The sequence below is a fragment of the Callithrix jacchus genome, chromosome 6 (genome assembly GCF_049354715.1).
Source record: "Callithrix jacchus isolate 240 chromosome 6, calJac240_pri, whole genome shotgun sequence".
Taxonomy (NCBI): Eukaryota; Metazoa; Chordata; class Mammalia; order Primates; family Cebidae; genus Callithrix; species Callithrix jacchus.
Genome location: NC_133507.1, coordinates 124,667,078 through 124,689,769, shown reverse-complemented (window position 1 = coordinate 124,689,769; position 22,692 = coordinate 124,667,078). Strand labels below are relative to the sequence as shown.

The following is a 22,692-nucleotide window of genomic DNA, read 5'->3' as shown; positions in this document are numbered from 1 at the left end:
TCACAAATTGAAATAAAATTCGGAAAAGAAAAGTGAAGATGAGGCACCATGAATGTTTTACCTGGAAAGACACTGGGAGGAGATGGAGTAGGAACAGCAATAGGAACCCCCACACTCCCACTTCCACTGTTCTCTCGACTGCTGCTCCGACTACTTGGGTGGCTCCCTCCACTACTCCCACTGCTGCTAAAGAAATAAGAGCCACCAAAACATGAGCATTTATAAAAAGTAAGAGATCATCAGCACTTCCCAACATTTTCCGAGATGAATGTAGCTACAATAAAGGTAATTCAAAAGCATTCCACTTCAAATAAAAATTCCCTTGAGCTTCAAGTCAGTGACAGGTAAAATATATACATACATATATACTCCATATATATATATATTTCTTAATAAAATAGAGGGAAAAACTGAGTTCAGTAAGCTTGTTTTGACCACATTTTGAAAAAACTATCCATAAATATATGTGATAAATATTGAGGTTTAACACATTAAAACAATAAATACTGCCTTCTTATATTCCAGTTTAATGCGTATCTGAAGAAACTTCTTGTATAATAAAAACATTTTCCTGAACAAATTTGAGTAATTTTAATTCATAATCATACTCTGATGTACTATCCCATATTAGTGTTTTAGTATGTATAGTTTTTCATCTGTAAAGTTCCACCAAAAAACAACCTGACATTTCCCACATTTGGTCCATTTTTTTTTCCAGATCAACGGAACTCTTAACACTTGGAGAGAAGTCTGCACTTCAAGATGTCTGTTCTTTATCAACTTCCTGACTGCTCAAAGTTGCATCAGAACATGAGGAGAGAGAGGTGGAATCAGATGAGGTTTGGAAGAGTAGAGTGAGGAAAAGAACTTAGTGCTTGGAAAATGAGAGATTTAGCTGAAGTAATCTGAACAGATTATGGTACTATGACCATCACATTTTGCACTGAGGTAGAGAAAATACCTGTAAGTTCGATTTCTTTGATTCACAGAAGCTGTCCTCACAGGGCTCTGCTGCGAGGGAGCCATATTACGGGTTGGGCTAGGTACGTAATCATTTGGTACCACTGGAGGACGCACTGGCTCCAGTGTGCGATAGGGGGAGTGCCGCCTACAAAAAGAAGAGCGTATGTATTGTATGATTAAGCAAGTTTCGGCACAATAAATTCAAAGAGTTGCCAGCAGTGAGATACAATTTGTAATCAGAGATAGGAAATGTGTTTTAACATAACCCAGCTACCAATTTCAGTCTTTCCTAATGTATCACTTTTCCACCAACAGGGTTTTGGCAAATATTGTTATTTTTCCGTCTCCAACCTCACTTCCTGGTGCTAATGCAATTTTGTTCATTTATTCTCAAAGAGCACAAAGGTTCTCTACCACTTAAGCCAATGTTTCCCAGACCCTACTCTCTTCTTAGAAGAGTCTGAATTCTTTTAGTATCGTATTAGTCTCCCAACTGTACTTCCTAAATGCACTGATTATTCTCCTCTCCCTTCTCTACCTAACCAAAAATATTCAGATAGGAACTACAAATATAGGTTTTGGATCTATACCCCCCACACTGATAATCAGTACTAGCCATAACTTACTTCCCTTTCTATATACTAAATATACAGAAATTAAAGTACATCTGTATACAAAAATACACAGTTTAATCTCATCTTCCATTCTCACTTTCTCCCTCAACTTTCACCGTGATCTGTTTTCTCTTTCCCTCCTCAGAGTTCAACATGTACAAAGATAGGGGGAAGGAAATGACCACCACAACAGCCTTTATACATTATTTACTTTGAACTGCAAAATATAAACCAGAGAAGATTTTATTAACACATATTTCCCTTTTCCTCAAAATTTCCTTTGAAAGAGGAAGAAAGGAAATATGACAGGAAACAGGATGCACATGGGAAAATTAGTAATTATTATATTAGTTCTCATCTCTAAAGTTTCCAAATTCTTTATGACAATGACAAATAGTCAACTGACATATTATAGATGAGATCTTACTCATTAAAAGAATAAAAACTCAACTGGGTGCTATTAAAGTCTATAATCCCAGCACTTTAGGAGGCTGAGGTGGGCAGATCACCTGAGGTCAGGAGTTCAAGACCAACCTGGCCAACATGGTGAAACCCTGTCTCTACTAAAAATATAAAAATTATGCAGGCATGGTGGGCACCTATAATCCCAGCCACTTAGGAGGCTGAGGCTGGAGAATCGCTTGAACCTGGGAGGCAGAAGTTGCAGAGCTGAGATCACACCACTGCATACCAGCCTGGGCAACAAGAGTGAAACTCCATCTCAAAAAAAAAAAAGAATAAAAACTGATCAAGATGTGAAAGTTAAAAAGCTTTCTTTTCCTGAAATGATGTTGCTCTACTGACTTATGTATGGATCCCAGAGTTCCTTTAACTATTACTCTCCTGGGGCACTCAAGTTATGGATCACTGATTTTGGATGCGATCACTTTGCAATGACCTAATTCATTCTACTGCTTTTCAAAGTCTCCTTACATAAATATACACATTGATAATTAAAAAAATAAGGGATATTGGATAAAATATTGGGTCAAAAAAGGAAAAAGGAATGTGAGGACTTTGGATACTAAAAGGAAGTTCCAGTATCTCTTAAATTATAGTACAAATATTAAAAAATAAAATGGGAAACATTAATTTTTCAAACATCTAATTTTTAGACAATTTTTCCCAGACAATAAAAATGTTTTGTTGTGGCTGGGTGCAGTGGCTCACGCCTATAATCCCAACACTTTGGGAGGCTGGGGCAGGCAGATCACTTGAGTTTGAGACCAGCCTGGCCAACTTGGCAAAACTTCGTTTCTACTAAAGATACCAAAATTAGCTGGGAATGGTGGTACACACCTGTAATCCCAGCTACTTAGGAGGCTGAGGCAAGAGAATTGCCTGGAGGCAGGAAAATTGCTTGGGCACAGGAGGCAGTGGTTACAGTGAGCCAATATCACAATACTGCTCTCCAGTGAGAGACTGTCTTAAAAAAAATAAGTTCTGCTGCATCAAAGTAAAAACCTTCGATATCTGAGAACTATACAGTGAAGACAATGACACAAAGAAGATTAAAAAAAAAAAAAAAAACGAGCAAAGGAACAAAACATGGTGACTAGGCAAAGACAATGTGGGAAAAACAGGTTACAGCTGTCAACTAGCAGAGTGGGCCTCAGCAACTCTGGTCCCCAAGGATCCTGGAGAACCACTGCTAATATACAAGGAAAACAAACACCGGTATATGAGCAAATATTCAAAACTTGAGAACAACACTAAGTTTCTCTAGGGACTAAGTGGCTTATCTTGCTAACAATCTTGATTTAAAACCCAACAAAATCCGTAAGGCACTGTACATGTCACAAATGTAAACATTTCCACAGGAAAATAAAAACAGAGTCCCTCTTCATCTCTCTACTCTCACCCCTAGCACCATAATACACCACTATGTAATCTACATTCTACCTTGAAGTTTAAATCTTGACGCACTAAATTTTCTAAGCAGAATTATTTTATCCACCCCAAATAAAGTCATTCTATCCCTGGCTGGAATTCATTTTTATTCTTTGGTCTCCTACTGTCCTATTATTCCTCTTCCAACACTATCCTCCACTATATCCTAAATCATCTTTGTCCTATCCTGATTCACAGTGCTTAATTGGGTTTTGGTTTTTTGGTCTGTGGTTGTTTTTGTGGTGGTGGTGGTGGTGGTGGTGGTAGTGGTGGTAGTGGTGGTGAGGGAGCCAAAAATAAGACTGTCAATTAAAAACTTGTTTAGCATATATCATAAAGCCAATGGTTGTCAAAACATTTTGTCTTTGTCTTATACATTTTTAAAAATCCAATTTGTGGTACAGTGACCCTGAAAAGTTGATAGAGGATAAATATTACCCCCCCCCCCTTTTACAGATGAAAACACTGAATTCTCAGCGGCTGTCTATGTAGGATCTACGAAGTAACAGCACAGTTGAACTAGAATTTTAATCATCTGGCTTCTGGGCTATACTATGCCAACCTAATCATAAATCTCAATCACAGCTCACTGCAATCTCAACCTCCTGTGCTCAGGCATCCTCCTGTCTCAGCCTTGAGAGTAGCTGGGACTATAGATGCATGCCACCACATCAGCTTATTTTTGTATTTTTCATAGAGACAGGGTTTCACCATGGTGCCCAGGCTGGTCTTGAACTCCTAGGCTCAAGTGATCTGCCCACTTCGGTCTCCCAAAGTGCTGGGATCACAAGTGTGACCCACACACCTGGCCTAAAGCTCAATATTCTTATAAGTTTGACAGAATTTTATAATCTATACAGCTTTGTTAAAAAGAATAGTTGGAGTTAAACTGTAATATAAAAGACTATATAAATTTTCTGAAAGAAGAAAAATTAAAATTAGACTGCGATCTACAATAAACCACGAACTTGGTCTAGGATTTTACCTCAAATTTAAAATTCCCTAGAAAAACAATTTATAGGTCAGCCACGGTGGCTCACGCCTATAATCCCAGCATTTTGGGAGACCAAGGCGGATGATGCATGAGGTCAGGAGATCGAGGCCAACATGATGAAACCCCATCTCTACTAAAAATACAAAAATTTTTAGTAGAGGCTGAGGGAGGAGAATCACTTGAACTTGGGAGGCAAATACTGCAGTGAGCCAAGATGGCACCACTGCACTCCAGCCTAGCAACAGAGTGAGATTCCATCTCAAAAAAGAAAAACAATTTCTAAACAAATCTTTTTGAAGTATAACAACATGATTCCCAAGAGAAGAGAAAGTTATACATACAAAAAAGAATCCTACAAAGAAAATATTCTCTCCTCAAATATTCAAAAAATAATTTAAATATATGTTATGCTTCATTTTTAAACAATACTACATGAAATGGTTTTCAATTACTACTTAGTTATATACTCACCCAAGTGTCCCTTTCCCTGACATAGGGGGACTAGGGGGTTTCTGAGATGGAGGTGTTGTACGCGGCAGCCCACCCATCTTCATGTTCTGGGTACTGACCTAAAAAATTTTAAGGAAAACTCAACTTGTTTGCAGTGAAATAAAGTGGCACTTTTGGGAAATAATGCTATGCTACAAAACAAAGGAGGGGAAGGTTTAAATACACGGAAAAAATTAGAGGCCATGCATTTCATATGCAATTTCTACTCTACTATTATTCTACAGTTGTACTCAAAGGACTCTTCCTAATGTGAGATTTTCAAATCGTTATAAACTTGTATGCAAAGACTTTATTTGCCATTAGGCCATCACACCAACAGATCACTGGTTAGACTATCTGATATTACATTCAATTAAAATTAAATAGACTACAAAATTTTAGTTTTTATAAAGAGTAACAACAAAAACAATAATGCTTTTAAGCAATTCCTTATTTTTGAAGATAACTTTCTTTTTTTTTTTTTGAGACAGAGTCTCACTCTGTCACCCGGGCTGAAGTACAGTGGCATGATCTTAGCTCACTGCAACCTCTGCCTTCCAGGTTCAAGCAATTCTCCTGCCTCCGCCTCCCAAGCAGCTGGGACTACAGGCACACGCTGCCATGCCTGGCTGATTTTTTGTATTTTAGTAGAGATGGGGTTTCACCGTATTGCCCAGGCTGGTCTTGAACTCCTGAGCTCAGGCAATCCACCCGCCTCGGCCTCCCGAAGTATTAGGATTACAGGCGTGAGCCACTGCGCCCGGCCAGTAACTTTCTTTAGATAGCAAGCACATCATAAGCAAGATACAGTTCCCAAATAAAAATATGCAACTATGCATATGATCCACTGTAAACAGAAAATATAAAGATAAATCATATAATATATACAGCAAATTTTAGTTTTTTAAATTGTGGGCTACCTTTTAAGTCAGATTTAGTTAGTATCTTCTTACGAGGGAATCACCTACCTGAAAACTGCTAGAAGTTCAAGCCATGTTCCTAAACATCTGAACCAGAAAGTTAGGGCTGAGGTATCCCATTCAACTGGCAATGTCCTCGTTCCAATGGGAATCGGACCCACTCAGGCCCAAACTGAAGGTGAATTCAGGTATGAGAAAGATGTGACATAGTCCTAAGTCAGAGCTGGACTGTAACTCCACTCACTATTCTATCCCCAACTGAAAATGCAAGCGTGGGAAAGACGGGTAATCTGGGAATAATGGAGGTCACCAAAGGAATATGTCAGCACTTATAGAGAAAGCCCTGGCTATCTCAAAAAACTGAGAAAGGTCATTCACAAGTGTAGTTCAAATGCAGTCTCAAGTTGAGACTACCAATGGATGTTAATGTTCACCACACAGGTTCATCTCTGATCCTATTTTAAGATCCTAATATTTTGAAATGCCATCTTCAAAACATATTTCAAAAAAGGACCTCAACTTTTCCAAAAAGAATATGGCTAGAGTAGTGAAATTATACTTCCTAAATAAAACTGCAAGACATTATACCACTGAAATCAGAATACATTTATAACTGTAACTTCAGAATATAAATTGTAAGAAAGCAAATCATAATTGTATACAGAGTACTGAGGCTATCAAAACCAACCCTGACTTAAGTGGAATTTTTAAAAATCCTAAAATACTACTTGTTATTTGAATAGGCAAGAAATACTATCTCAAGAAACAAGTTCTTCAAATGAATAGCCCAGTGAACAAGTTGTGTGTGATGTTAAAACAATCTTTAATGACAAATGATAACTTTGAAATGTCAGTATTTTAAAGTGAAGCATTTATCTGTAATCCTTTTGTTGTTGCTTTTAAACAATAAAAACAAAACAAACATTAACAAGTAAGAGGTAAAGATTAACTTATCCTTGCTCTCCCTCTCATCAATAAGCAGAGGGTATACTACTTGTATGTTAAAATGAAAATGTCAGAAAATTTTTTTTTCAAAAAATCAATCCACATTTGGGGAAAATTTTAGGAGTAATATGACAAATAATAAATAGCTTTTAAAACTGCATTATCTTAATTTCTGATGCCAGAAGATTTCTAAAGTGGTAACCAAAGTCCTTTAAGCTCAACCTTAAACAACATAAAACCCAAAGGTACTTTAAGTGATGAGGGAGAAGTAAACCAAACACTAAAACTACATCAATTTGCTAGAAACAAGAAGGAAAAGGAGCAGGAATTTAAAGTAGAATTTTATTCTATACATGGGATAGCTAAAATACTTGAAAACAGCTGTCCAACTTTTATTTGTTTCAGGTTTTGGTATGCAAGGCGTTTTTGTTTAAATTGCAGTATCTTCTGTAAGTCTTTGAACTTGCCCAAAAAATAGTGTAAAATAAACAATCTATATATTAAAATCTGGTAGACATTTCTTTTTTTTTTTTTGAGATGAAGTCTCACTCTGTCACCCAGGATAGAGTGCAATGGCATGATCTCGGCTCACTGCAACCTCTGCCTCCTGCATTCAAGCCATCTCCTGCCTCAGCCTCCCAGGTAGCTGAAATTACAGGTGCATCACCACACCTGGCTAATTTTTGTATTTTTAGTAAAGACGGGGTTTCACCACGTTGGCCAGGCTGGTCTCGAACTCCTGACCTCAGGTGATCCACCCACCTCGGCCTCCCAAAATGCTGGGATTACAGGTGTGAGCCACTACGCCCAGCCAACATTTCTGTAAGTATAACCTGGTACATTTTACGATCTGTAGAATTGTCAAATGACTGTATTTGATTGGTTAATGGAATCGGATGACTAGCCTAAGTCAGAGTCCGTGTAGAATGTTCAATCTATTTTTATACCTCACTAATATTTCATTACTTTTCTTTTAAGCTAGAAGAGTTTTTCAGTATTTCCTTAAGGCACTTTTTCCCTTGTTAAAAATGTTCCTATGCTAAGTAAAAAAAAATATGCTATGCAGAATACAAATACTTCCATCAAATTTGAAGAAAAGAACAGAAATAAATGCCAAACAAAACAATTTTTATAATAGGTGAAATCTATATTATAAAGTTAAGTGATATTTCAGACCTAAAATAATTTGGCAAAAATAAAAATATATTTACTTGACAGCCATCATGATTGATCCTAAAACAACTATTTTGAGAGAAGTATTTAAGATATAAAACATTTCCTGACAAGTAGCAAAACACGAGGTATCTATGTGCTGATGGAGAGGACGTTAACGAGAGAGAGAGAGAGACAGAGAGAGAGAGAGCGAGAGAGAGAGAGAGAGAGAGAGAGCGCGCACGCGAGCGCAGGAGCACATGAGAGAGTAAGCGCATGTGCACGAGAGAGTGAGAGATTGCAAACACACCATAAACTCAAGACAAGGAAAAGCAATAATGAAGCCACTTCATAACAGCAATTTCACTTGAAATATTTTTTAAAGTTACAAAAATAGCAGAACTATCATCTGGCACATATAACAGTTAAGGGAATTAGAATGATACTCTGGTGGCTGATACTAATGATGCTTTTGTTATTTATTTTTTATATTCCATAAAATGAAAAGTCATCAAGAGCTAAGTGAAGCAGGTATTAAGTACAAGAAAGAAAAGTTGGAAAAGTCCCCCTACCAGAAAGAAACCTCCAAAACAGAAGAAATATTTCATTTAGGTAATGAAGGTTAATGCATGGCCACAGCTCACTTTCCCACTGGGCTATGATGAAGGAAAGCAAATAACACTGGAGGTAGGAGCAGTTCCCTTATGACCAGGCTTTGGAGATCACTACAACTGGCACCACCCATTAGGCCAATTATCGTGACTTAATACTTTTTCTACAACGCTCCTACCTATCTTGCTCTGCCTTCTTTGTTCAATACCTCCTTGAATACTGACATAATATTCATCACAAATATCATGGCTGGCCAGCCAAGTATCTCTAATTCAAAGAAGACATCACCTCTGCTATGAAATCTCCCATTAATAGATGATGTGCTACAAGAGAAGAGTGGCAGACACACTCTAAAATGTTATGTGTGATATACCCCTCATTAGCCTCCTATTACTAGGTAGTAGTAGCCTCAGACTACTAGGTACAAGAGTAAAGACATGTGAAAAAAAGAAAAAAAGGAGGTAGCCTGGGGGTTAAAAAAAGGAGGAGACACAATGGTTTATAAAAGGATTTCTCTGCTTTAAAGGCATTTTAAAATAAATAAGACTCACATGCTTTAAATAAAAAGCAATGCCTGGCCAGAACAGTGGCTCGTGCCTATAATCCCAGCACTTTGGGAAGCCAAGGTGGGCGGATAGCCTGAAGTCAGGAGTTCAAGACCAGCTTGGCCAATATGGCAAAACCCCGTCTGTAATATTAGCTGGGCATCATGGCAGGCACCTATAATCCTAGCTTCTCAGAAGGCTGAGGCAGGGAGAATCACTTGAACCCAGGAGGCAGGGATTTCAGTGAACCAAGATCACACCAAAAAAGAAGCAGTGTCTACAGGTCTACAGATTCCATAGAAATCAACAAAAAAGAAGTATCAATGTGGGAAGAAATTGTTAAGAAAGATTTCATAAAGAAAAACCTGAGGAACAATTTCCTCAACCTGTTAAGTTTTTAAAGAATAGGATTCCAGCCTGGGCAACACAGCAAGACCACCTATTTTTATTTAAAAAAGAAAAAAAAAAAAGCCAAGAGTGGCTGTAGTCCTGCTTCTCCAGAGGCTGAGGCAGGAGGATCACTTGAGCCCAAGGATACAGTGAGCTGCAACCCACCTATTTTAAGCAAAAGGACTTTCTGCACAATTCCACATCTAACTCACCATGACTGAGGATTTAGAACCAACAATCCAATCAGTAATACAGGAGTCCATATATCTGGGCTCTTCCAATCGACTACCTACCATGAGCAGGTGAAAGTTGTGTGGCCATGATTAGTAGTACTAGTTAATGATTCAGAATTCAGTCATCTTGTCATCACTTTCTACACTGAAGATATGGCAAATAATGGGTGTTAGATGGGAATAATATATATTTTTAAAAAATAATAAAGCTCACCTATGAAAAAAGATCAAAGAAGAAATATATGCTAAGTTTGGCATATAATTGTAGTAACCTTCTATTTTAGGCAGGCTTCTTGAATATAGTTGAATTTCTTTTATCATGAATCCTTCAAAATACCAAAACGTTATTGAAACGAATCATAACAGGAAATAGCTCTAATTCATAACTGATATTTTGTTAAACATTATCATGAACTTTTGATGTTCTGCATATAATTATATTCACTTTTAAAAGCTCTGAAAGTTTATACTGAAATATATTCTTCATACAGCTATTTGGGAAGAAATGAGTAATTTTTTTCCACAAAATATGATACTGCAACTTAAAAAAAAAACCTGTGTCACTGAATATGTTCTGCTTCTCAATTTCTTTATACAGATTAAGTTAAAATATAATGACATATTGTCCATAAGGTATATCAGAAAGCACACCATTTATAGAATAAAAAAGCTATTACACAGGGGGAGGGTTAAATAAAGCACATTAATTGGCCCTCCAATTTATAATAAAGTCTCTATATTAATAAAATCCAGCTAATTATATTTCATAACATTTTTATAAGAGGGTAGCTTACATTTCCATTTCACAAAATATATTAACATTACAAAATAACCATTCATTCAACAAATATTTACTAAGCACCTAATGTGTGTCTAGATACTGTTCTAGGCACAAAGAATAGAGCAGTGAACAAAACAGACAAAAATATCTGCCCCCAAGGAACATGAAGACACACCACAAAGTTGCATGACAAAAAAAAAAAAAAAAAAAGGAGGAATTATTTATTGGATTTTAAAAGGCCAAGTGTTAACTATCTCTTTAACTCCCCATATGTAATACTCTACATAAGAACAAAGAATGGAAATCCAGCCCTGGAATCTCTTACCTTAAATCTAAGCAACCACTTAATGCATAAATGGAGCAAATAAAAGAGGTAAGGAAAAAAAGCATTGAAAGGTTAGTTGAAACTTCAGGATGTGAAGAGAAAGGAAAAAAAGAAAAAACAAGTTAAGCATTCAGCATTAACAAAATAATGTTTCAGTAGATCATAGAAAGAGTGGTTAAAGCAGAATGTGTCATGAACAGAAGTCTCTGATGAATTTAAGACACTGTTTTATTAAAAAATTTAATTTTATTAAAGATTTCTTCATATTAATGACCCTTAAACACTGAAAGTCAAAAAATGAAGGTGCTAGAATCCTAAAAAAATAAATAAATTTTACTTAGGGGATTATAAGAACGGAGGATGTAACCTACGAATTATTTCTTTTTAAAATGGGGGGATTACCTTTTTCTTAATGTAATTGGGCAAACACAAATGTCATAGTTTATATTCTAAGTGTCTTTTTGGCATTAGATTCTGGCAGTATTCTAAAATATTCCATTAGCAGTTGTTAGCCTTGAATAAATTTTCCCAAGTTAGAATAAAGTTCAGTTATTAATTAACCATCCAATTACATATCTTATTTTAACATGCTCTTATGAGTATAGTAATCTAAATGCATGTAGGTATCAGCTATACAATTAAATATTGGGCAGGCACAATGGCATAAATCTGTAATCCGAACATTTTGGGAGACCAGGGTAAGAACATCACTTGAGGATAGGAGTTCATGACCATCCTGGGCAACACAGAAAGGCCTAACAAAAATTTCAGCTCAGCATGGTGGTATGTGCCTGTAGTTCCAGGGAAGCTGACAAGGAAGATCACTTGAGCCCAGGAGTTCAAGGTTGGAGTGAGCTATGATTGTGCCACTGCACTCCAGTCTGAGTGACAGAGTGAGACTCTGCCTCAAAAAAGTTAAATTAAATATCAAATTCCAGATAATAATGCTTGCATCAAAACTCTGAAGGGATAGATTTTAAAAATAAATTTACAGTGTATATTTTCTTTATATCTAGATCTACATTAAATTTAGATTTAACTAATTTCCATCCATAACAGTATATTTTTTATTTAAGTATTAGATTATTAGAAAAAAATCAACTCCATGATCTGTACAGTATCATTATAAGCATGTAGGTTTATTTAGTCACATTTGATAAGTCACTGTCTTTCAAACTACTGATCAGATATAATGTTCTTGCCCAAAATGTTGGGATAAAATTACTTTAGAAAAATTCGAAGTACATGTTTATTAATATACGTTGTTTTTGGAAACTAATGCCAAAAGTCTGCTGATAAATACTTGAAATAAGGTAAACACTTTAATAATAATATCCTGAATGATTTTTTTAATCAGTCATATTAAATTAAAATTGGAAAGATTACACTACACTAATTTAGTCGATCCATAGGAGGTATTATCATAACTAAGCAAATACAGTTCATTCAAAGATGATTAAAACTTGAGAATACAGCACTAAGAAAAAGCAAAAAGGGTAAAACAGTTATAGTAGCAAAGAATCTTCACAACCACAACTGGCCCAAGACTTGTCCTCTAGGAAAGAAAGATAAAAAGCTTAATTTTCTCAAGAGTTAGTTTCATTACAGGTTACTACTTTTAAAAGCTTGAAAAAAATTATACCTACCTTTACTCCATGTCCAATATCATCTAGAATTGTATAGTCAATAGGTTTTCTAATATAACGAACTGGTCGTTCAAGGTTGGCTGGAGCAATAATCTTATGCGTCCTTGAAGTGTTTTTATTGGTAGTCAAAATACCAATTTCTCTTCTTGCAACTTTCTCTTTATGAATATCAACTGTCTGCAAAATATAATGTAAAAAAAAACACAAAAATATATAGTTCTAATATCCACAAAAATCAAAATATATATGCCAAGAAATTTAATATTGCTACTCATCTTCTAAACTATGCTTACTAAATTTTATCCTTCTGGACTACTGATTTTCTCCATTTTTAAGTTAAAGCAAGGGCTGGTACACCATGGCCCACAGGCCAAATCTGGCCTGCCACCTAGTTTTTATAGCCTACAAGCTAAAAGTGGTGTTTATATTTTTTAATGTTTGGGGGGGGGAAAAAAAAAAGAAAAAAATACCTTGATGTGAAAATTATATAAAATTCAAATTTGCTTTTCCATAAGTAAAGCTTTATTAGAATACAGCCATACTGCCCACTTGCTTGTGTAGGCTACTTTTACACTATAATGGCAGAGATGAGCCATAACAGAGATGGTATGGCCCACAAAAACGAACGTATTTATTAGCTGGCTCCTTTACAGAAAAAGTTTGCCAACCCCTGGGTTAAAGCATGCTAACTTTTCCCTCTCCATTAAGATTTAGCCTAATATAATGATTAAGAAAGCCCCCCAAATTAATTTAGTTACATTTTTAATGACCTATTAGTATAGTTTCTATTCATATTTAAACATCTTTTTATTTAAAAAGGAAGAGGGCTGAAATAAAATGTTAAAAATAAAGCCAGGCACAGTGTGGCTCAGGCTTGTAATCTGAGCACTTTGGGAGGCCAAGATAGGCAGACTTCTTGAGTCCAGGAGTTCATGATCAGCCTGGGCAACATGGCAAAACTGTGTCTCTACAAAAAGTAGCTGGGTATGATGGCACATGCTTATGATACCAGCTATTTGAAAGGCTGAAGTGAGAGGATTGCCTGAGTTCAGGAGTTTGAGGCTACAGTGAGCCATGATTGTACCACTGCACTCCAGCCTTGGTGGCAGAGCAAGACCCTGTAACAAAAAGCAAAAAAGCCGTTTTTTGACCCAAAAAGACAAAGTTGCTTGGGCAAAGCTGCTTATCATGACAAAATGCCTGTAAAATACTTCATTAACTTATTTATATTAAATGCTCATATAGGACATAATTTAGTATAGAATTAAGAATGTATTCTTACAGTCTTCTATTTGCTACCAGAGGATGAATTTCTCCACATACACAGGTAATTGGTACACTAAAGCAAAATTTTTTAAACTGCAAACTAACTTAGTGGTATGTAAGCAGCAATTATTTCAAACCAAATATAAAAGAAATATCAGACATATATACATAGTGAGGTAAAAGTACTGTTTCTTGAAAAGTCTGTTTATTATGTAAATATATACATGAATTATGTACTGAATACCATGTCAAAAAAATTTTTTTCATGTGGGTTGCAGTCAAAGAAGTTTGAAAAATCACTTCACTAAAACGGTTCACATGTCTTACCACCAATTCGTGGCTCAAGCAGCAATCAATAGACACATATTTTAATAACTCCTCCCAGTCCTACTTCAATTTCCCCTTTCTAAAAGAACTTGGAAGTAACAATGAAATGAAACATAATCATCACAACATTATGAAATACTACTTTAAGAAATCTGAACACTGATCATTTGTCTTTCTAAACTGCCTGAAGTATGTGGTAAACCTGAAACAAATTCAAAGCCCTTACCACTCTACAACCAGGGGATCTTAAAAACAGGATCTATGTTTCAGAGCTAATGAATGTATAAATGGAACATCAAATGCAAAACCAACCATGGTAGTAATTGTATAAGTATTTATTTTTAAGAAAAAAATAATCTCTGAACTTTTTCTGTGCATGTTAGGCTAATTATGAAAACAGCTTTCCTCTTCAGCTGCTTAGAAAAACTATAACAGAAAAGAGAAGTTTGCATATTAGTGACAATATTGGAATTCACTTAATTTTTAACTTTAGAGAAACAGAAATTAAACACACTTTGAATAAAGTTTATTTTTATGAGACAGTGTCTCACTCTGTCACCCAGGCTGGAGTGGAGTGGCGCAATCAAGGCTCACTGCATCCTTGACCTCCCAGGCTCAAATGATTCTCCCACCTGAGCTTCCTGAGGAGCTGAAACTACAGGTGTGTTCCACCATGCTAGCCTAATTTTTGTACTGTCTGTAGAGTTGGGGTTTCTCCATGTTGCCCAGGCTGGTCTTGAACTCCTAAACTCAAGTGATCCACCCCCCTTGGCCTCCCAAAGTGCTGGGATTACAGGAGTGAGTCAATGTGTCTGGCCTTGAATAAAGTTTAGTGAGTCATCCTGAATCATTAAATGTATGGGCTAGGGTTGGGGGCCATGTCTCATGCCTGTAATCTTAGCACTTTGAGAGGCTGAGGCAGGTAGATCACAAGGTCAGGAGTTCAAGACCAGCCTGGCCAAGATGGTGAAACCCTGTCTCTACTAAAAATACAAACATTAGCTGGGCTTGGGGGCAAGTGCCTGTAATCCCAGCTACTAGGGAGGCTAAGGCAGAGAAATGCTTGAGCCCAGGAGTTGGAGGCTGCAGGGAACTGAGATCATGCCAGTGCACTCCAGCCAGGTCAACAGAACTAGACTCTGTCCCAACAGGGGGAAAAAAAAAAAAAGTATGGACTAGAAATATTATTTCGTACTATTAAGTATGCTTCAAAAATAAAATATGACTTTTTAAAATACAATGCCTTTGTCAGATCAATAAAAAGTTCATCAGAAAATAGAATCCTTAAGACATTGTTTTTATTATTCTCAGTTTTTAGAAATGTACTTAACTTATTCAGAAATGAAACAAGCGTGTAAACCTGACCAACCATAACAGAATTACAAGCTTATAGCTTTTATTTCAAATCTTCACACCGGAAATATACATTTTTTTGAGACAGGATCTCACTTTGTCACCTAGGCTGCAGTGCAGTGGCACGATCATAGCATACTGCAGTCTTGAACTCCTACACTCAAGCAATCCTCTCACCTAAGCCTCCTGAGTAGGTAGGACTACAGGCGTGTACCACCACATGCAGCTAATTTTATTTTTTGTAAAGATGAGGCGTCATTGTGTTGCCCAGGCTGGTCTTGAACTCCTGACCTCAGGCAATGCTCCTGCCTCAGTCTCCCAAAATGCTGGGATTACAGGCATAAGCCACCGTGCCTGGCACAAACTAGAAATATTAATAAATCTCTGGAGAATGAACAGGGAGAAGTAATCTTCCACTTATTATTTGCACTATCACAGTAATATTTTATAACAAGCACATATTTCTGAATTGTTGGAAAAACTGAGACTTAAAAAAGCATTAAAACATAAATTAGAAATCTGGTCAGGTCCAGTGGCTCACGCCTGTAATCCTAGCATTTTGGGTGGTCGAGGCAGATGGATCACAAGGACAGGAGTTCGAGATCATCTTAGCTAACACAGTGAAACTCAGTCTCTACTAAAAATACAAAAAAATTAGCCAGGCGTGGTGGCAAGTGCCTATAATCCCTGCTACCCAGAGGCTGAGGCAGGAGAATTGCTTGAACCCAGGAGGCGAAGGTTGCAGTGAGCTGAGATCGCACCACTGCACTCCAGCCTGGGCGACAGAGCAAGACTCCATCTCAAAAACAAAACACAAAAATAAATAAATAAATATATAAGAACTCTGTTCATCTGATCTTAAAGAGATATGACTTGGTCTAGGGATTGAGAACATTTATATATTACCCATATGTTCTCTTCATACACACACTTAGCCCAAACCCATAGATCATAACAGTAAAGTAAAAAGAAGACCAATGCAGCAAATGAAAAGGTAACTATAAGCCTAAAATAAGGGGTCATAATATTATAATAGAGCAAAAAATTTGGCACTGAGCCTCCAGGGAAAGTAGAAAGATAATGAGTTACGAGGAAATATATCTGTTCTTCAGGAAAGTGCAATGTTTCCGAGGATTAAACCCTTAAAAAATATGTATTTGTTGTTGCTTCTTATATCAAATCTCAGTAAAAACGGAAGGCATATCTTTTAAACATAATTTTTTAACAGCGTAAGTGTACGGAAAGTCAAAATAATCTAGTTTGGGTATATGATGCTTCTAATTGTCTACTTCAAAAGAATGCCTACATCTTAGAAACACTAGGGCAGGGTAGCTCAACACTGGCACTACTGACATTTTGGGTTTGATAATTCTTTGTGTGGACAGGGGTGAGGGGTGCTGTCCTGAGGATTGTAGAATATAGAAAAGCATCCAGGTAGAAAACTGCAGCACTTCCCCACCATGAGATGTAATAAAAATGACTAATATTGCCAAATGTCCTCTTGGGGGCAAAACTTCCCTGGTTGAGAACCAATGATCTACAGAGGAAGGACTAATTAATCATCTGGTCTCTTATCTCATTCACTCTCAAATCCCAATTGTTTCCTAATTTTTTCAAAAGAGTTGATTCAAGATCAATGACTCTAATTTGCCTAAGTATACATATTTGAAGTAAATAACTTTTTAAAAACATCTATAATAATAAAGGTAATCTATCAAGGGTATAATTTGTATTCTTGCCATCATACTACCACACAGGGTTGAAATGCAGGAGTTCCTGTGGGCAGGAGCAAGTATGCCTTTAGAAAATGGCTATGGTTCTACTTGGAGTTTGAATAATTTGACAGAGAGCACTAAATCTATTTCATAAATAAGCAGAACATTCTGAGGTTGGGCCAGAAGATTCTGAGGTTTTCAGCAAACACCTGCTTCAATTTTTATTATAGCATCCACTTGTAGAAAATAGGCATATTCAAATTAGACAGAATAATAAACACTCCCTCCTCATACCTATTATGCAGCTTTAACATTCATAAATTCATAGCCAACTGTCAGTTGTAAGATAAATTTAGAAAATCTCCTGTAACATATTCTTAAATAAAATATGACCACTAAGTTTTCCCAAAATCAAATTCACAGCTATCAGTAATTATGGCCTTTGCCCTCATGATATTCTTCGACATTCCAATGTTATATTTCATTAAGTTAAATTCTGGAAGTACAAGTTCAACATCGATATTTAAGAAGAATTTTTAAAGTAAGTATTTCAAATCTATCCTGGGTTTTTGAAGTTACTAGTTATACGCCAAAAAATACCTACTTATTTGGAAGAGGCCTCAATAATAGCATTCACCTGTGGCAAGTAAAAAATGGGTTCTGCTGGCAAGCAAAGATAACTAAAACTAATGCAAATACACAATTAATATAATTCTTGTTTGCTACAGATCCCATTAACCAAAAAGCACACCAAGATATATCACTGCAATTATGTAGGACTTAAACATCTATTCTCCCACAGGTTCTTTTTAATTAGTTTCCCCATCCTTCTCACTGATATTGCCAAGCTGATCTTGCATGCTGCAGGCTTCCCCCATGACACTTCAGCCGCATAGTGCCAAACCCAGGTTCCTTAAGGATACTTCTTATGGCCTTGAGATAATCATACTGACTCCCATCTCCTTTGCAAGCCTGAGCCCCACTCCCACATTTCCTTCATGAACCCAAGCACATGCTCAGGCAACAGCAGATGACAGGAAGGTACTGTATAAAATATTTTGCTTTAGGATTATCCATGCATTGTCGTTTCCCATTACCACAGATAATTGAGAGCTGACTGTACTGGATAGCACTACCTCAGTTAGCTGACCATCAGTGTGGGAAAACATCTGCAATCAAACAGTTACAGTGGATTAACCCAATTAAATTGGGTGTTTTAAAATGTCTCATTTTTTGTATTAGTAAGCTAATCTTTCAAATAAACATTTAAATTACAAATGTGCTTCAAACTATGTATTATTCATAAAACAAATTAGTTGCTAACAAACTATAATTTTCAGGGTTTTTTTATTTTTTATTTTTTTTATTTATTTATTTATTTATTTTAATTTTTTATTGGATTTTAGGTTTTGGGGTAGGGTTTTTTTAAATAAAATTACATAAAAACGACATAGGAAATTAATTCAGAAGTATAAAAAATCTACTTTATATGCATAATTACATGTTGATAACCTTCAGTGTACCTTCTTCATTAAAACTGGAAATTCTTTTTTTTTTTTTTTCTTTTAAATGGAGTCTGGCTCTGCCACCCAGGCTGGAGTGCAGTGGTGTGATCTCAGCTCACTGCAACCTCTGCTTCCAGGTTCAAGTGATTCTCCTAACTCAGCCTCCTGAGTAGCTGGGATTACAGGTGCCCACCACCACATCCAGCTAATTTTTGTATTTTTAGTAGAGACAGGGTTTTACCATGTTGGCCAGGCTGGTCTCGAATTCCTAACCTCAGGTGACCCACCCGCTTCTCTCTCCCAAAGTGCTGGGATTACAGGCATGAGTCACCGAGCCTGGCCAAAATTAGAAATTCTTAAGCAAGGCTATAAAGTTTTTTGCTCTTTTCGTTTTTGAGACAGTGTTTCACTCCGTTGCCCATGCTAGAGTTCAGTGGCATGATCATGGTTCACTGCAGCTTCGACCACCCAGGCTCAAGTGATACTCCCACCTCAGCCTCCCAAAGAGCTGAGACTACAGGCATGCACCACCGCACCTGGCTAATTTTTGCATTTTTTTGTAGAGATGGAGTTTTGCCACATTGGCCAGACTGGTCTCAAACTCCTGACCTAAAGTGATCCACCTGACTTGGTTTCTCAAAGTGCTGGGTTTACAGGCATGAGCCACCACGTTCAGCCTAAAGTTTTTAGACAGTAAAAGCTACCCTACTTGTGGAATTCTTCAAGAGAAGAACTACTTCGAATCTAATCTTATTTTATGGTAATTCTTTTCTAGCTCCTTTACTTGTTACCTGCTAACTAATTTAACACCTGGCCCAGTAAGTCCTACTCAGGCCTTGGGAAGGTGGGACAAGCACTACTTTTTTAAGTTCTCTATGTTGCCTTTTGACCTCTCTTAATCTTTTATTCTAAGCCACGACAAACTTGAACATGGACAAGTGCTGACTAATTTTACTAGCTAAGAGAAAATATGGGCCTAGCTTAGAAAAAATTTAGTTTACAAACTGAAAAGTTTAGTTTGAAAAGTGTTCTGCAAACTTTTTATAAAGAAAACACTTACCAGAAAAGGACACAAAATAATGGGCACAGTAAGCAACATTCATCCTTATAACAGTTACACTATACTGACTTCAAGGTATGTGTGCTTGTACAACTGTTCAATAAAATTACATGTTTGCTCTGATAAGTATATATTCTGGGAAAATATTTAATGTTAATCTAACTCCATTATCAGTTTGAAGATCAAAATTGTCTTTTGTTTTAATAATATGCTTCCGAGGAATGGACAAAATAACAGCATCAAAGCTACAGATGGAATTTCTTTAAAATTTGCCATCCCTAAAATACTTAACATAATCTATGTTATGAACCAACCCTAATGCTGCCTTACAGATATGATGAATATAGTAAAAATTTGTATACTATTTAATACTATATTGTCCTTTTAGTACAAAAAAGTGTCTGATACTATATATTCCTAATCAATTATATCTTGTTGTTGAAAACATCTGACACTAGAAAGGGTGGGTTATTACTTTGCTTTGTTGAAGTATTTCTCCCTGATACAGAGTAGAGTCAATGAAATTTCCATCCTCAGATTACGATTCAGAGTAATTTGGGAAACAGTTCCGTTATATTAAAGTAATAGAGGTTTCAGACCAGTGGACACAGATTGAAGTAAAGAGCAGAACCAACAGAACAGAATAGAAGCAAATAAAATCAAGCTCATTTGTGAGAATCGCAAAAATAAGGAATTCTAGATGGAAGACAGCTAAGAAATTATCTAAACAGTCTTAACTTACAGATGAAAACCTTAAGTTCAAAAAAGTCAAATGTCACACAAGTCAGCAGAAGAGCCAGGGTAAAACCTAGATGCCCTGATCCTTTTTGGGCCAATCCTATTCAGCGTTCATTTCCATTAAAAGAAAGGGCTAGGAAGCTGAAAGGTGATAAAGTTCTTACCCAGGCAATGGGAAAAAAATACTAATGGGAAAAGAAACTGAATACTCTAGGTAACTAATATCTGCTTGCCCTGAACAACTCTATCCTTACAACTCTTGAGACTTACTGCCATTCTAATAAATGTATGATCTTGTCTTTTACCTAAGAAAACCCTCCGTTCCTTCAACTCAATCTTCTCTACAAACTCTCAGAATCTAGTATTTTTGCCCAAGTTGCACAAAAATCTGGTCTCAAGAACCCCCGGCTCCATCTAGAAACATACGCTATTTTTAATAAGATAAGCCTCATAATAAAATTTAACAGTCAAACATTTGGAAAAAAGGTTTTTAGTGCAGAGGCTGGCAAACTAAGGCTCCATGCCAGAATGTGAACCCCTGCCTGTTTTTATATGGCCCAGATACTTACCAGAAAATCACTGTAAAAAATCACACACACACAAGAAAACTTAATTAAAATGTCTCTTGCCGGGCGTGGTGGCTCACACCTACTATCTCAGCACTTTGGGAGGCCAAAGCAGGCGGATCACAAGATCAAGAGATCAAGACCATTCTGGCCAACATGGTGAAACCCCCTCTCTACTAAAAATACAAAAATTATCTGGGCGTGGTGGGGTGTGCCTGTAATCCCAGCTACTTGGAAGGCTGAGGCAGGAGAATCACTTGAACCCAGGAGGCAGAGGTTTCAGTGAGCCGAGACTGTGCCACTGCACACCAGCCTGGTGACAGAGCAAGACTCCATCTCAAAAAAAACCTCTCAAATCTGTCCACATCTCTATCCTTACTTGCAACACCATCTCTTTGCTGGGCATGGTGGCTCATTCCTATAATCCCAGCACTTTGGAAGGCTGAGATGGGAGGATCACTTGAGACCAGGAGTTCAAGACTACCCTGGGGAACATCGTGAGACCCCCCATTCCCCTGCCAAAAAATAATAATAATAATAATACATACACACACACACACACACACAGAGAATAATACGAAACTGATACCATATGCGGCCCACAAAACCTAAAATAGTTACCATCTAGCCCTTTATTTAAAAAAAGTTTGCCAATCCCTGTTTTAGAGTATTTACTATTTGCTTTGTAAGCAGAAAACGTTTTCTTCTACACTACAGAATAATCTTCCAGTCTGAAGAACATAAGACAGTTTTGATATTCAACTGACCTTTTAAATAAAGAATTCTATCTGTAGGCCGGGCGTGGTGGCTCACACCTGTAATCCAAGCACTTTGGAGGCCAAGGCAGGCAGATCACCTGAGGTCGGGAGTTCAAGACCAGCCTGACCAACATGGCGAAACCCCATCTTTAATTAAAAAAAAAAAAAAAAAAAATCTACCTGTAAACACAAGTGAAAAAAAATTTCTAGCCTTGAGGCTAATGCTAAAAAATATATAAATTTTTAAAATTACTCTTATTTCTTAAATACAGCCTCTATTGGCCTATTCCTCAGACTTGATTCCCTTATCCAACATACTAATTTATATTCTGTATAAACTTAACAGCCACTGAGAATTGTAGATCTATGACCCCCTCCAACTATAGCCCCCTAGACACTCAACTCTGAATAAAGAAGGTTCAACATATTCCTGACAGCTTTGACTGAGACCTCTGTTATTTCTGGTTTACTATCCTTCTGTTTTTAACTTAATCCAATAAAATAGCTCTAAAAGGTAGCAATAATTGACCATATTAATTAAATGCCAATTTATATGATACTCCTAAAGAAAATGTTCTCAATAACTGAATTAATATTCAAACTCTAGGTTGGTTGAGTATTCACCTTTCTCCTTGAGCTTGCTAACACTTTTCTATCAAAGTACTACAGAGTTCTAATCAGAAAAGAAATTGTTATCCTTCACTGCCACTTGCTTGTTGTCATCATTTACCCAGGTAATCTCTTCTACTCTCCCCTAATGTCTAATAAAACTTGCCCCTCCTTGCAGATCACTTGAGGTCAGGAGTTTGAGACCAGCCTGGCCAACATGGTGAAACCCTGTCTCTACTAAAAATACAAAAATTAGCCAGGCATGGTGGTGGGCACCTGTAATCCCAGCTACTCAG

The 22,692-nt window shown here is 36.7% G+C and overlaps 1 protein-coding gene across 45 annotated transcripts in view; it reads right to left on the bottom strand.

The window, feature by feature from the left end:
• ABI2 (abl interactor 2) overlaps positions 1-22,692 on the bottom strand; it is a 114,701-nt gene that overhangs the window by 43,923 nt on the left and 48,086 nt on the right. For 7 of the 45 annotated variants that reach the window (XM_008999246.5, XM_002749658.6, XM_002749662.7 and 4 more), the window contains exons 3-6: positions 12,500-12,676; positions 4,933-5,030; positions 962-1,108; positions 62-186 (exon numbers count right to left, since the gene is read on the bottom strand). In XM_008999246.5, the coding sequence (XP_008997494.3) occupies positions 62-186; positions 962-1,108; positions 4,933-5,030; positions 12,500-12,676 (547 nt within the window). Of the gene's footprint in view, positions 1-61; positions 187-961; positions 1,109-4,932; positions 5,031-10,853; positions 10,872-12,499; positions 12,677-22,692 lie in introns of all 45 variants that reach the window. The other 38 variants (XM_008999249.5, XM_008999254.5, XM_035305389.3 and 35 more) reach the window with 7 other exon arrangements.